A 17,086-nucleotide genomic window follows, 5' to 3' on the forward strand; every position below is an offset into this window, starting at 1 on the left:
TTTTATTCAATAGAAAGTCAAAGTAACAGCAGATATACAGGAAGGGAAAACGCAAACCACTCAAAGAATTAAATACAGTAAACCCTTGCTTTCCACCAAAATACAGCATAAATCAAAACCACCATGCGACTTTGATAGAGCGATGCGTGTTAGTTACCATGAGATGAAACGAGGTGTAAACATTGTCTTCACTTCAGTTTAAAAGCAGATGGGCGTTATTGGCTAGAGATCCATCGGTATGTAGTTGCAAATTCGTTTCCACGCATGTGCTGCCTGTTCATTTGTTATAGGCATGATGAATGCAGGAAGAGACATAGCTAAAACGGATAGTTTGCTTCTTCGGGATTCGCTGGCTGGCCTTACATTTAATGCGCAGAGATTGTCAACGCATGTGTAGAAGTTATTTTTTGAACTTAATGGTCTAGTTTGCATGCAGTTTATGGGAGGGGGGGGGGGTGCATTCAGTTTTTTTCTTGGGATTACAGTTTAAAAAAAACAGAAAATCTTAAGTTTTGGACACTTTCATTGCATCATAGTTTAAAGCTCTATTTCGTAGAAACTATGATTTTTTTTGTAGCAGTTGGCAGCTTTGTGTATAATAACAAAGCTTAATTTTTCAACCAATTTATTTTATTTTAATAATAATATTCGAAATTTTCAAATGCATAAAAAATATCTTACCCACAACCTCTGAATTTTCCACTCTCATCCTCAAAAAGTTCAACATAGGATACATCACCAACTAAAAAAAAAATATTTTCAGTTTTAGTGTTTTCAAAAACAAGGAAAAAGTAATAAACTAATAAGCAATATTTCAAACAAGATCCAGCTACTACTTGCTCATAATTTTCACATCAATGATATTTTTTATAATTCAAAACAATTCCAGATCACTTACAGCTTTCTGCCGTTTTTCATTTAGCTATCAGTCTGAAGGTTATTTCAGCTTCAATAGCCCCATTTAGAAGGCACTTTTATGTCTTGCTAATCCCCCCATTAGCTATGGGAAAAAGAATTTGCAAGAAAGAAAAAGTCCTCATGTGAAAAAAGGCTGTACCTGGAAAGTGGTTTTACCTAGCAACAGAAACAAGTTCCTGAATTGCATTCTGAGTTTTTAAAAAAAAACAGCAAAAACTCCAGTCTCAAGTAGGAGGTAAATAGATCTGTAATCACAGGTACATTTCTACAGGTACAGAAATGCAAAGAATAGCCGCTCCATGAACAGGTTACAAAAATACTATGTGAATGCAGCTTATGAGAAATTACCTACCTCAAGTTGTGTGATGGCCATTCAAGATAGATGATCCCCAACCAAGAGTGAATGCCGTAAAAAGCTGCTTGATAACTGTTTCATTGTATGCTCACAATTAAAGGAGTGAAAGTAAAGGAGTGTAAGTTGCTCACAATTACACTCCTTTACTTTCCTAGATGGAGCCGCCTTGCTAGTATGATAAATTTAAATTTAGCTACCAGAGTGATGGTAGTCTCACCTTTTAAGAGTTTCACTACCTTCAACTTTGTTATAGCTGTTACAGACTGATGATTCCTAACAAGTTTCTGAGCACCATAATGAACAGTTGGAGTATCGCTATGATTACTATTTGAGTCGAAAAATTTTATATTGCTAATAAATGCTAACATTTTATATGTTTTGAAATATTTCTTGTTTAGGTCCTTTATCAAATTTAATTAACTCTAAGGATGCAAGGAACACCACATTTTGGCAAATACTAGATGCTTCATTGAAATTCGGACTGAATACCGAATACCCAGGGTTGGCAAGTTTTTGACAGTTGGTGGTTTTATCCGGTTTTTACCATTAGGTCAAAGCCCCTTTTTTACACAGCTGTCAAAAAAATCTGTCTCAAACTATAACATTCGTACCTTGTTAAACTGCCATCCTGAGAGACAGGCAGAGTTGATGGTGGTGGTTGAATGAGGTCTTACCTTCATCAGTGGCAGCAATTCGAGATTCGGGGGCAGGGGCTTTTATAAAAAAGCAGAAATGTCAAAATTTTCAGCAAATAACATAATTATTTGTTTTCCTTTGTATATTTGTTTACAAAAAAATATTTAGCACAACTTTTAGTTTATGTATTCACTGTTTAGACATTAGTAAATTGTAATTGTTTTCCTTAAACTAGTCATACTTGTTCAATGAAATTATTACCCAGTGTTGTGACATCTCAAAATACTTTGGGGTAAATCAGAGGTGCCCACCTAGGGGGGCTTGTGGGACAAACGACAGCAATTAAAATTTTTAAGGGGAAGAGTTGATTTGAGGGGTATTTAATTTTTTTGGGGGGAGGAGCTCTTGCCTTTGAGGGGGTCTTTGCGATATTTAGGCGGGGCACCCTTGTTTTTACGGGGGGGGGGGGGGACATCCCTGGATAAACAATGTAATTCTAATAAATGAATAAGTGTTTCTTCAGACAAAGTTATTGTGCACAAAATTCTGCAAAATCTTAATAAAAACTAGAGTTAAGTTGTTAGATTTACGTTAATTACCACTCATCTGCTCTCAAAATCAGCCCTAGCAAAATTTCTCTCTTTTTTGCTGACCCTAAAAATTCTATGGGTTTTAGTTTTTCCTTTTTTTTTTGCTCTCCCCCCCCCCCCCCCCGCCCTAGTCCTAATCACCATCTCTGACCTTCAACAATCCTTCATAAATTCAAGTTTATATGAAAATACATTTGAAAGCATGAATTTTCCTTTCAAAATGAACTTTCAATAACAATAGCAAATGGATTATGTAACAGTTTTTCGATTCATAAACATTTTTTCTTTTTCTCCAATAAGTCTCCGACAGTTCTTTTACATGTTTCCAGAATTTCAAAAAAATGATTACGATAAACTGCCAACCCGCAAAGGAAAAAAACAGGAGATTCACTAGCAACAAACTTCACATCAAAACTATTATATAACACCATTAAATGCCATGAATATTAATTTAAAAGGAAATAGGGATTTTTTCAGATGTTAGCTAATTGGTAGCAGCAAGAAAATGCAAAATACTGCAAATGAAAAATCAAACAATATGGAGTGCAATCTCTTAAAATTTCGTTTCCTCAATCTCCACCAAAACAGTAGGTACAAAAATTAAATTTTTAAAATCCGAAAAAAAATGTAAATAAATTATTGACATAAAGTACAAAATAAGTAGGTGTAAGATAGCATATGTTGAAACAACTTCCAACTTTCAAAATAATGAAATATTTTCAAGACGCAAAAGGATTGAAAACTGCATTTTTGCCAAAGCACATGCTTGGTTGAACAAGCAATGATGAAAGCTGCAAATAACTAAATGAGTTATTAACTGAAACTTTTTTTTTACAGTAGAACTCAAGAACAAATCTATTCCTTCAGCAGACTGAATTTGACGCCAATTTGAAACAAGGAAAAAAACAGCGGAAACAGTCCCATTTTTCAGGGGGGAAAATTGAATTTTTGCAGCACACAAATAAAGTAGGTGGGAAACTGGTATGATTAGCAGCTACTCTTTCGTAACATACCCATACCTACTTTTCTTGCTAAGGAAAAAACTGTGTTTGACTAGCCCATGAATGTAGCTTTGTTGCTAGTTGGTGCAGGAAACTTATTTTGAAGCTCTCTAGCCTAAATTTATAAAATTCCTATCCCTGGAAAGAAAGTTGGTTATAGTTCAAATTCTTATGCACTACAATTCAGTTCTACATTCCCCTGGCATTTGGCATTAGTGGATGACTAGAAATGGGCACCATCCATTGACAAAAAAGTTAAACTATTTGATAAATGGTGGGAAAAACTGCAAAAACGGGAGAAAATGGTAAAAAACGGGAAATCGGGAGATGGATGCAAAAAACGGGAGTCTCCTGTTAAAAACAGTCGAGTTGTCAAGAATGTTGCTGGATATTTGTAAAATTGTTGGGAACTTAACTTTTGGATTGACCCTCGTAGATGCATATTATTTTGAATTGAACTGTACCTTTTTCTCTAAATAGGTCCTTTATTATAGTCCACTTGCAATCATATGGTATATTTGCAACATATATGCGTCTATTTGTAGGAGCTCTTGTGCGTCTTCCTCTTGGTGAGCGATCTCTGTTTCCCTTAGATTGTCGAGAATTTCTATTTGTACTTGATTCTCTACTTCTATTTGATTTGTTATTTTTCTCTAGAGGTGACCTAGATCTAGACCTAAAACAAATAATAAATGATCAGAGTTAAAATAAAAATTTTCAAATATTCCTTCATTTCTAATATAATGAAAAAAATTCATTTAATGAACAAAATTAAATAATAATGAAAAAGATGTACTTGAAAAATTACATCCCATAAAAACAGGGTTGGCCGGATTGGACCCGATGTTTTTTTTTGAAAAAACCCATTTAAAAAAACCCATTATTTTACCCACTTTTGGGTTTTTTAAATTTTCTGAGAAATTTTTTAAAAAATTTATTAATTTAAATACTTTCACAATTTAATCTTATTTTTTCGTTGTTCTTTACCACAGGCAATGTACATAAAAAATGAATTTTGAACTTTAATAGTATTTCTTAACTCATGACGGCATTAAAAAAAAATACTTCAAAGATTTTAAATAAATATATTAAACTTTTTTCTTTAACTGGACAATAAATAACTCAAATTATCTTGATTGAGTCCTGTCCTGTCTGATTTTTTCAATATTTGTAGATTGTACAGAGGAAACTACTCTAGCTAAAAGGCTTTCATGTGAATTATTTTTTGCAAACCAACACGTCACAAATCTCAAATAAACAAGGTATATTTTTTAGAAATCAACAGGTTTCTCAAACGGTCAGACAGAAAACAAAATAGGATGTACAGTATTTTCATTATCTTACGAAAAAGTTTAATATTTCTTACTCTACACAGAAATAGAAAAATAGGCAACATAAAGTTCAAAGAAATGTCTTGATTAAGCTGGAATTCACTAAAAAGGGATTTTTAAACTACTTGAGGTTCTACAGTAGTTTTGCATAACAAAATGAAATAGAATAAAGTAAAATGCAAAAAAAAAAAATATTGTAGTAATTAAAAACGAACAATAGATTTTATCACGCGAGAAGTAACTTTGACTTAACTGTTGGTAATCATGGAGACTAAAAAATCTGAAACTTTACCATTCTTGAGTTTTGTCGTCTTTTACTTTTCTTCAAAAAACTCTGAATTTTAACTAGTTTTCCAGCTTTTTTTACCCCAAGACAATTTTTGCATTTTGTCCATATACTTATGCTACAATATGTTACAAGTACTCCACATTTTCCCTAAAAAAAGACAAGAAAACCCTCATTTCTTTTAAAAAACCCAGCTTTAGTTGGTTTTTTTTTGGTTTTATTTAAAAAAAACCCAAAAAACCCTGGGTCCATGGGTTTTTTAAAAAAATCCGGGTTTTTGCAGACCCTGCATAAAAAGAATATTCATCAAAGAAAAGTATTGTTAAAATGACTCGGATTTTAAATTTTTACCGAAAAAATTAAAGCAAAAGCACTTAAATAAGTTACTTGTCAAGAGCATTATAGTTTATTGTAATGGAATGTACACAGCGGCGTAGCTACACTTTCTGCACTCGGGGCGATTCCTCAATTTGCTGCCCTTTTGCTGAGAAATTTTGCTAATACATTAAAGAGTCAAAAGTATTTAAAGTACAATATAAGAACTTAATTAAAAAAAGAAAAGGATTTTTTTTTTTTTTTTTTTTTTTGCAGGAGAAAAAAAATTTAGTGCCCCACTAAAACTTTCCAAAAGTTAAGTAAAAATTTGCAATTTTAGTAACGCAGGGGGGGGGGGGGGATTTTTCAAGGAAATTTTCTGAAGCTGAAGTGTTAAAAAAGCAATTTAGGATATCTTTGGATGCGTGAAGAGATTGAGGACGGTTCCGGAACGCTGCCAGGAAAGTGTTTTGACTAGACTGAAAAACACAAATGCGTTGGCTGTATTTAGTGGTATAAGAGTTTCCCACTGGATTTTCCCCCCGAAATATTTTCCATATTAAAATCTATTTTTCGCTATCTTTGATGACGCTAAAGAGAGTACAGAACTTTCGAAGAGCTCTCTGGAAATTTTTCGAAGCCGAAGTTTCAAAAATGCAATCGTATCTTTGGTGGGAGTGGCTGAATGTTTCTAGAAATGTTGGGAAAATCAAATGACTCTTCCATTTCCCCTGGTAATGTTTTGAAAATGACGTCTTAAAAACGCGATTTTAACCTTGTTTGACACACAACGTTATGAGAGAGAGAGGTCGGATGGGGGTTTCCCACCCGAAATCGTTCTGGAAATAATTGTTCATTTCAGTCAATCATTGAGGGAAAAAAAGGTTTTGCTGACTTCCTTCAGAAATTTCTGAAAACGAAATATTGAGCCAGCTTGTGATGTTAGGTGACTACGTGGACATTTGGAGCCTCTTCCTTAGAATTTTTCTGAAGTTGAAGTTTCAAATACCCATCTTGATGCGCTTTTTGAAGACATTAGAGGAAAAGGGGGTTTTAAAGTTTAAAGGTTATATGTCCTAAACACACATTTTTCACTACCTTTAATCACGTTACAGGAAGGGTAAGGTCGGTCAGAATTCGACTGCCTTGAGGAATTTGTTGATATTGAAGTTTTAAACGGATGTTTTGAGATAGAAGACCTAAAACTACATTTTTGAGCTGTTTGGTAACGTTAAGAAATAGGAGAGTTTGGTTGCTCTCTTCCCGGAAAATGTGACATTTATTGAGGCTTAAACAACGCAATTTTGAGCTGGGAGCACATTTTAAAACTATCTTTGGGACAAGGGGTGGGAGGGTTAGAAAATAGAGCCCTTAAAAATGCTGTTTTAGGGTATATTTGGCCAAGTTAAGAGAAAAAGGGCAAATAAGTGGGTCTCCTCCAGAAATTTTCAAAACTGAAATCTTGGAAAATGCTTTTGAAGCTTTATAACAGTTGGAAGGAACATTAAAGTCATGGTTCCTCCATGGAAATTTTAATAATTTGAAGATTTAGAGACACAATTTTAGGGTCTGATTTCTCAAAGGGAGTTATGACTTCTTTTTGAATCCGTGCTTGAGCGAATCACTTAATGTTGAAAAACTCAAAAGTTGCCGTCTAGGTTACGAGCAATACTTACTAAGGTCCGGTACTGCTTACCAAGTTTGGATGATTCTCTTACTGATAGAGGACAATAAGCAGGGGTCTGGCCAGAGGATATTTGGGTCCGTTAACGGACCCTTCACAAAAATCCTATCAACCAAAACGGACCTTTCACAAAATCCCGATCAAACAAAACGGACCCTTCACAAAATTCTGATAAACAAGATCGGATCTGTCACAAATTGTTTATTGAAAGAGCAAATCTGAAAGTAAAATAACGCATATTTCTGTGTATAAACCGATAATTTTTGGAACCTTTTTTTAAGTCAAATTAGAGGAATCAGCTTATACAAAATCGGCTAATTTTGAAAAAAAAAAAAAAAATCGGCACTCTTGCGATGCTCCTGCAAGCGATAAATAATTGCTACTGCCAAATAAATATAATGGTTGTTTGTTTTATCACAGCTAATCAGCGGCGCTGTTGTAAACTTTTCCGAAAAGGCATTGGTAAGCACTTTTCTCCGCTCATGATTTAATAAACAATAATAATATATATCTGCGAAATGAACTTAGAACTGCAAAGGAATAGTAAGGATGCAGAAAAAATATGATCGCTTCAGATAGGGTTACCAATTTCAAAATTATCACCGCGTAGCGTCTGGCGTTGAACCTTTATAATAACTTCATTAGAAAATATTCTCCTCATTTTGCCGGCTTGTTAATATTTTCGTTTTTACGGTGCAGTGCGATGTTTAATTGTTAATTTGGGAGAAAATTATATGGTTTTTGATTTTTCGATGCTAACACGCAAGGATGATTAATTTTAAATTAACTCTTTTAATTACCGTCTCCGTTCCGATATGAGAATCATATTTTGTTCCTTTTTCAAGCTAACTTCGCTTTATTAGGATTCAAATAAATGAAAAGTCTCTTTATTTCTGTTAGAACTCTCATTTCAAGTTTTTAAAGCAAAATTCAATTTTCTGTTATGAGTCAAAAATTAAATTGCTGAATAGATAGTTTATTTTATTTTACTTTTTGGGTCAACTGTGTCAACAGATATTAATGGTATGTTTATCATAGGACTCTAAAATGCAATTTTAAAATAATTTTATCAAAAACATTTCTTTTACAAGCCGTTTTTATACTTTTGATGCCTTCACTTGGAGAATTGCTATCTCTTTGCATCCGCTATGGGAATCCGATTTTACGAAATTTTGATGATTATTACGCTTTGTTAAGAGGTAAACAATTGAAATATCTTTTTATTTTTGTTAAAATCACGGAATTTATAAGTTTTAAACGAAATTCTGTGCGTTTAGAGAGTGTCTTGGGACAAAAAGTTGAATGCTGAACCCTATTCTGAATTTTATTTATTTATATTTTTGTTACAATTATTTTAAGTACTGTACAGAAATATATCTAGTATAATTTAACATAATGTAGAATGGTAGATAAATATTGATACTTGAAAGAGCGATGCCCCCCCCCCCCCCGCCAAATATCAGAAAAAAATCCAGAATGATTTTCTCGACGTAGAAGAGGAAAACACTCAACTTTAAGTTTAATTGATGCCGTTTGTACCATCTCTAAATTCTAAAATTTTGTTTTGACAAATTTTTTTTTTTTTTTTTTTGATTATTTACAAAATTTCATTTTTCACAAAATTATTTGATTTTTCACAAAAAACGGACCCTGTGAAAAATCCTGGACAGACCCCTGATAAGATAAAGAGACCCTTTGCGTTTGATTAACCATACTGTGATTCATCAGAAGGAAAAGCTGTGCATCGAAAATCAGTTTCATTACTTTTGATATAAATGTAAAAGGCTTTGTCTAGACATTTTCTTGATCAAACGGTGTTCATTATAATGAATGACTAAATGTGAAACTCATTGTTTAAAGGAATAAATATTAACAGTAAATATTGGTATTTGAGTTGTGAATAAGTGTACATAAAATTAATTCTGTCTTAATGAAAATTTTGTAATCAAGGACCTATGAAAGCAATTGTTGAAATAGATAATGTTATCCCGAAGTTGAGCAATAAATTGCCCTCCATTTGAGACTTTTCTTCTCTTACTCTTGTTGTCACTATCCATTTTAAAAAAAATTAGTGGTTTTTTTTTTAATATGGTAATTTCTAAGGAACTTTCTTAAAATTAAATGGTAGATTCCTCAAAAACGAAAGGTTATGAAATTTACTGTTTCCTTCCCTATAGTAAACCTTAACGATAAAGAAAAAAACCTTAGGTTCCTTGAGTTTACACTGCAGCTTCCCTCAGTCTGTAGAGCAAGACGAAGGGGGGGGGGGGAGACAAAGAATCGTGCTGAGAAGTCCACAAGAAAAACATACGTTTTGTATTAGAGAAATTTCATTATCATAGTCGTACCAAAATTTTATAATTCAGACTTTTTTTTTTTGCCTCTGGTAATAGATAAAAGTGATTTCCTTATTGCAAAAATACATTGAATTTTTCGCATCAAATGTGTGAAATTGCCGCCCCCAAAAAGTGTTGCTTGGGGCGGACCGCCCTCTCCGCCCCTCCCTAGCTACGCCACTGAATGTACAGTATAAAACCAGAAAAAAATTTCCCAGGAAAATTCTTTACATTTTATTCATAGCTTACAAATAGAATGGGGACACACTTCTTTTTTGACTTACATACACCTTTTGTAATGATTTTAAATCTTTTACCGAAAAAACATTGGAATATTCAATTTATTTCTGATACTATTAAAAAAAAGCAAATAGTAAGCTTTTTTTTTTTTGCTTTTGTTGCTTTTATTCAAAAGTTCGTCCTAATATAAGAACATTAACTATATCATACATGCCGACCTTTGAAGGAAAAAAAACAGGAGATTCCACTAGAGATATAGAGGTGATTCATCAGCAACATATATTCACAACAGAATTATTCAATTATGCTTTTAAATAACATGAATACTAAATATAGAGTGAAATGGGAATTTTTTGCAGATGTAAGCAAATTGGTGGCAGCAAGAAAAATATACAGCAAGGGAAAAACTAAATAATAAGGTATGAATTGGCTTAAAGTTTTGTAGATTCTCCAGTCTCTACCAAAAAAGTAGCTACAAAAATTTAACTACTAAAATCCGGGAAAAAAATCAATATACAATGAAAAAAAAATATTAAATATGTAGGTATCAAGTAGCACATGTTTAAATAACATCAAACTTTCAAAATAATTGAAATATTTTCAAGATGCAAAAAGATTGAAATCTGCTCAATTTTTAGCGAAGCGTGTGCTTTGTTGAACATGCAATGTGGAAAGCTTCCAAAAAATTACTTTTTACTAAATGAGCTATTAATTGGAAAAAATCTTATTCCCTGACATTAGTAGGTAGACTAGAAAAGGGCGCCATCTATTGAGAAAGAAGTGAAACTTTTTGATGATTGACTGAAAAAAAATTGCAAAAACGGGAAATCGGGAGATGGAAGCAAAAAACGGGAGTCTCTCGTTAAAAACAGTAGAGTTGGCAAGCATGCTATATTTATTGCAGACTCACATATCAGTAGCTTGAATGCAAGTTCAATCATTTGTGTCCTCGGTTATGACCTAGGTTATATCTTATTTTCGGATTGATCATCAGGCCTAGATAAAATTTAAAACTGTCTGCAAACTCAAATGAGTTCTTTAAAATTTTCTGTCAAAAAATATGGTACTCCTCCTGAGTCTTATACTGCAATCAAGAGAAAAAATTTAAAGTTGAGAATGAGTACTTCTAAGTTACTAGAATGTTTCTTCAATTTTATTTACTCCTTTCTTAATAATATTAATTGGGGACACCTAAAAATTGGCAATCAATATTTGTTACTCATCAAAAAAAAAGTAATATTTCAGATATTTATTTAAAAAATATCAAAGTTTTCTGCAAACATTGAAAATTTTCTGTGAACGGCGTTCTTATGTTCGTCTATATCAGGGCTGTCCAACTGGCGGCCCGCCAACTTATTATTCAGCATATTTCTTTTTTCGACATTTTATGGTATCAAGAAGCATCCGAGACTACCATTCTTGGTCAAGCCGGGATCCCTGAAATTTCCTTTTGATCGTTCTTTACTCCTTTTATTGTATTGAGAGACAAAGGTCAAGCGGTCCTACCCTGCACGCTGGTGTTCAAATGAATTCCAAGAAATAGTATTGTCTTGTGTTGGCGGGGGGAGACAGGGAGGGAAGAGAGGCCCATCCTTTCAAACAACAACAGAGAGGGGGCCCGAGTTCTTAAAGTTGCTTCCAATCGAACGGTTTCCAAATCTGCGTTACTTTGGACTAGAAATATCTTCCATGTTCAGGAGCACAGATTTATGCAAAAGTGCTTTTTCGGCAATGAACTTGATCAAGAATCATCACAGGAGATCTCTCTCTCCAACAGTTCATGGTTAGACCTTCTTCGGCTGGCAACGACAAACATTGATGTTGAAATTCCTGTCCTAGTAAAGAAGGTGGATCGGCCTCAGTTTTCCAATTAAAATGTAAGTAAATTGTTTCCACTATTAAAGAGGCTGTTTCCTTCAGTCAAAAGTACTACTTTTAGTCTTTGAAATTGATAGAATGAGCAAAAAAAATAACATAGACCCAGAAAATATTTTCATTTTCCCAACAGTTATTTTTTTTTTTTTTGTCACAAATGATGGCTTTTAGCACATCTTTCTACCACGTTCCACATTATGATAATCAACAAGCGAATCAAATATTGCGCTCTATGCTTGCTATCAACCATATTGTTGCGAATACACGTGAGTAAAGATGTGAATTAAATATTGTGCTCTTCTGAATGGCAACAGTGAATGGCATTTTATCGTTTGTGATGTCATCGGCAGAAGCATTAAACAATGAAAGCGCATCGATTAAAGTAATTTTTTAAAAATATTAAACTTAGTCAAATTATTTAAAAAGTGGTCAGATCATATGTTTTTAAGCATGCTCTTTCAGAAAAAATGCTTTTAAAATTTTGGAAACAACCCCGTTGTTATTGTATAAGAGGTAAGAGGTTATTGTTCAACTTTTTTAAACTGCGGCCAGCCAGGTGATCAGTGACCGGAATTCTGCCTCGTGGGATCTTTGCAGTTCAGCCTGGCTAATATTATCGGGGTGTGTATATAGCTCCTTTTTATAGTCTCCCAACAAGTGGAAATAACAAGGGGCTACCATACTTTCAAAAGTAATGTTGCCTACTTATACATTACAGAATTGAATCAAATTTAAGTATACAGACCTGCCAACCTAGAAAAATGAAAAATCCTGCAGTTTGTATGAGAAAATCCTGCAACTATTTTTTCAACTTATCAAAATCGCAATAATATCTAACTCTGAATACTAAAAAATTCTAACCAACATATATTACAACAAAATTGCATGGAACATTAAGGAAAAACCAAATTCTTGTTGTAATGAAATAAAAAAACTTACGACAAAAGCATACACATTCAAAAAATTTAATCAAACGCATATCACACTTGCTCATATATGCACCAAACAAAATTCTGAATATCCATTGCTTCTGCGATAGCTAATGTAAGCTTGAGCGAACACATTACTCGGCATGATGCCAGACAGCTTAGTGAATGTAGAATTTTGCCCTCGCCTACAACGAATTTCTCAAATCAACCTGCTCAAAGATTTGGAGTCGCCAACAGGGAAAAGCATTGCATTTGGAGCTGCCACAGAGCAATCTATGGCATCATGTTGAATAGCAATCTTTCAAAGGACTAACAAATTGCTGACTCATGATAAGTAAAGGTAGATTGCGGTCCATTATGGAAGCAAATCCAAACCTGTCCATGTTCTTTCAATGAGTGGGATTCGGGGAAAAAAATCACAACAATCTAGATACCCGGAAGATACGGCAAAAACCCCGCGTAGCGGGCTAAATCCAGAAAGTTGGCAGGCCACAGTATATAGGGTCAGGTGGGGTAGAATGGGTAGTCAAAATATATGTTTTAAAAACAAATTATTTTAAATTAAATTTGCATTTTTTTGAGCAGAACATTATACTTGGCTAATCTGAATTCTAACAAAATATATTTTTTCAATAGATTATTTTTTAGTGAGAGGAAACACTTTAAATTGAAGTAGATAAATTCAAGCCACATGTTGTCTGCTTAAACTTCTATCTCCAGCTCCTAATTTTAAAAAAAAATATTATTACTATGTCATAATATCTTTAGTTGGACATTTTTGTTACTGCTTCAACTTACAGGGAAAAAAAATAAGATTTTTTTCTATTTGTAATCTCATATTTTGAAAATGGGGTAAAATGGGTATATGGTTAGGCTTATCATTCCAACAAGTTGTTTTAAAAGATACAGTATATTTTCCTTTAAAAGAATATTAATTCGTTTGTGGTTAATTTAAAATGATTGAAACATAAAAGTATGCCAATGCCATGACTTTATAAAATAAACTTCGCTCTATCATAATAAATAATAAGAAGCCAGCGGTATACTTATTCTAGAGTTCGTGTGCACTTGCGCACAAAATAACAATTTCCTCAGAATATGCTGGGCCCAGCCTGTTCCTGGTCGTCGTCACATTTGTCTTTGATTGCAAATGCTATCAATTTCTCTAATGTACCTTTAAATTCCCAGAACACGTCCTCGTTTTAATCCAAAAAATATATGTCACAAAGCACGATTTCGTCACCTTATAAAGATTTGAAAACTGCAATATTCTCTGCAATTTCAACAAGAACTTCAGACTACTTGCATGAGTTATTTAAAACAACGAAAATGTGTGCTGGCAAATACAGAAATTATTGACAAAGATGTTTTTAGAAAGGCTAAGAGTTTAAAGTGAAAAAATTAATGAATTAAAAAACAAGAAAATAAAAAATAGTGGAAAAAGAAAGTTTTCATTCAGAGGAAGTATCTGGAATAGAAACTGCTAAATATATGCTTCTGAAGCAGTTTTACCACAGGTGCACTGGGTATAAATATACTTAGAGGGAACAAGCAAGAAATAATTGGCAAATATATGGCTGTTGAGGAAAATATTATGGGATGAAATATTTTTAAAAAATCCAAGATGGGGGATTTTTTATATTTTTCTTGATTAGACGATGTTTATTGAAAAACATCAAATAATAAAAAAAATTAATGAGCCACAATTTAACAATCGAGTCCATTACCTTTTTTTTTTTAATAATGACAAGTATGGATATCATGCATTGAAAGAAACCTTATTAATATTTTGTCAAATTTACTGTTTGCACTTTGTTTTTAATTAAATAGTTAAATTTTGTTAACTGACTCTTAAGTCTATATTATCACACTGCATTGAACAAATAGTGGTACAGATGTGATATACCCCCCCCCCCCCCCCCATTGACGACATCCCATTTTTTGCACAAAATTGAAATATTTTTCTCGCCAATGAGGCGATAATTTTTTAAGCATGGCATCCCTTGCGAAACTAACCTGTGTTTGGCAATCTTAAAATCTGTTCAAACTTGTTTACTTGGGTTGTTTACTCGGTTTCACGCAGGAGAGATACTTGTTGTTTTGTGCAATATACCTTACAGGAAAGCTTATTTTGTTGTTAGTTTAAAATCAGTAATAGTGTTTTGAAGTAAAAACATTAGAAAATGCCACTTTCTTCAAACTGGAACGTTAATTAAAAGTTAACTCCAACGTGGTGTGTTAACGTGCCATTGTCATATGATGTAGTGTTTTAGACTGAGTGTGAGGATTTATACCCAGTGTTAGGCATTAATCAATTATTTTTTCAATTGCCTATTTAATTGATTAAAAAGTAATTGCAATTAAATTAATTGCAATTCATTTAATTGCAATTAAACTATTAAGTGCACTTTGCAATTAATTTAATTGAATTAATGTACGTTAATCGTTTTTCACAATTAAAATAATTGCAATTGGTTTTTTTTAATTGTTTTATGAAACAATTAAAACTAACAATTAACTTTATGTATCAATAAGTACAGTGCAGCGCAGCGTACAGAATCCCAAGTATTATTCAATTTCATATTTTTGTTCAGTGCTGATTGCTCGCTCGCCGCGTGAACTAGTCTCGTCTTGGCAAGCTTTTTCCACACGTAAATGTTAGTGTTTTAATTAAATGTTTTAAGTTTGTAAAAATCGTTGTTTTAGTTTAACCTGTATCAGAAGAGGTGAGAAAGAAGGACATATCATGGGACGTGAGGTCACAGAGACCGCTTTGTTTTACATTTTTTTAAAAATCATGTAATTAAAATACATTTCTGTAACTTCTGTCAGATGTTCTTTGGCGTTTTATTAGTACGGAAATTTTTTTTTTAATTTTTAATTGAATTATACCTTTTCTGAGGAAATTTTGCTGGAGCCATAAGATTTTTTCAGAAAAGTCATATGCTGCAGTAAATAATTTATTTCTCGTAATAAAGCCGAACCTATTGTATATTAACTATTTTATTTTAGGTATTTAATGTATACAGAACATTTTAATTCTAGAAAACTGATATTACCGTCGCCTGTCCTGTCTAGTGGTCAAAGGAGTCTGACTGCGACTGGAAAGCCCCGGGTTTGAATCTCGGCTTGGGCATGGATGTACTTTCTCTCTCTTGTCCTTTCTTTGTGTGAATGTGTTTCTGTTCTGTAAATGGTTGCCTACCCTCTAAACGGGTCGTTATGGCATGTATGCAGGGCTCGGTTAACCTTTGAAATTAGGAGTCGGTCTCATTTCGCCCCCCCCCCCCCCAGTTGTTGTACTGCAATTCTCGCCGAATAAGGGCAGTAAGAAATTGAATCAAATTTAACACTTCACAAAAGAAACTAAGTGGCATAAATATACATTGAAACAGAGTTGAACCAAATTCCACATTTGAAAATTTAACTTGTGGCCACATTTTATTAAATGTGTCTTTAAATGTATGAAATTAAATATATATCTTTTTTAATTATATCATTCTTCCAAAGATTTTTATTTGGCAAGCTCTGATGTTAGCAATCTCTTTAATACTGCTGTTAAAAACGCAGAAGCTGGTATTGTTAAGCATATATTTTCAGTCATGTTAGGGCCTCTGAAAATTTCTTTTACGTAATTAGGCCCTGCATGTGTATACTGGAAGTCGGACTTTGAAAAAGTGAAGCAGCGCATCCAAAATTGCCAACTTAACTGGCTCACGGCAACAACAATTGATTATATCACATTAAGGGAAAATTTTGACAGCATCTTAACTTGTAGTGTATAGCGTCGTAATTCCGGAAAACATTCGGCCTAAATGTCCTTAGAACATTCATTGCGTAACTTTTGTGCAAACTTTTCGAACAACTCTCAACCTTATCTAGAACATTTTGCATCTATTCCGCATCCCAACGTTAAAAGCCATGTTTACCACTGCCGGAAATTGTAGCACTGAATGGGGAGGTGAGGTCTCACAGCCTAAAGAATGCAATTGAAATTTACACTAGAAGCTCTTACAAAAAGATGCTGATAAGCAAGGGAGGTGTTCAAGGTCACAAAAGAAAAAGAATATATATATATATATATGATACAAAACCAGTAATTTTTTTAAAAGTTAGTTTTAATTAAAATTCACAAAAAAATGAAAATTGTAGTAAACTACAATTACAATTAACAATTAATTAATTGTTAATAGAGACGTACCGAGTAGCACTTTGGCCGAGTAGCCGAGTACTCGGTCTTTCACTACTCGGCCGAGTACCGAGTTACCGAGTACTCGGCCTTTCACTACTCGGCAGAGTTATCAAGTACCAATTATGCTTTGAGAAGAACCACCGACACACATGTGATGAATTTTGAACTTATTGGAATAGTAGTATAGACCTCCTTGCAGGGCCGTCGAGAAGGGGGGGCAAGCCTATGCATTGCATAGGGGCCCGTGAGAGATTTGGGGGCCCGCGAAGCGGGCCTTTGAAAAAGAAAAAATCCCTCCCACCACTTTTTCCTTTCTTTAAAAAAGAAAAGAAAAGAAAAAGCTTTTTAGTTTGAAGAAACTCTTTCTCCTAGAGATTACAAGTTTTCAAGCTTGCAAG

General features: G+C 33.5%; 1 protein-coding gene across 1 annotated transcript in view; it reads right to left on the bottom strand.

The window, feature by feature from the left end:
• LOC129233120 (myelin expression factor 2-like) overlaps positions 1–17,086 on the bottom strand; it is a 34,816-nt gene that overhangs the window by 8,048 nt on the left and 9,682 nt on the right. The window contains exons 3-4 of the mRNA XM_054867180.1: positions 3,965–4,176; positions 682–742 (exon numbers count right to left, since the gene is read on the bottom strand). Coding sequence (XP_054723155.1) covers positions 682–742; positions 3,965–4,176 — 273 coding nt within the window. The remainder of the gene's footprint in view (positions 1–681; positions 743–3,964; positions 4,177–17,086) is intronic.

Source organism: Uloborus diversus, unplaced genomic scaffold (genome assembly GCF_026930045.1).
Source record: "Uloborus diversus isolate 005 unplaced genomic scaffold, Udiv.v.3.1 scaffold_178, whole genome shotgun sequence".
NCBI classification, from domain to species: domain Eukaryota; kingdom Metazoa; phylum Arthropoda; class Arachnida; order Araneae; family Uloboridae; genus Uloborus; species Uloborus diversus.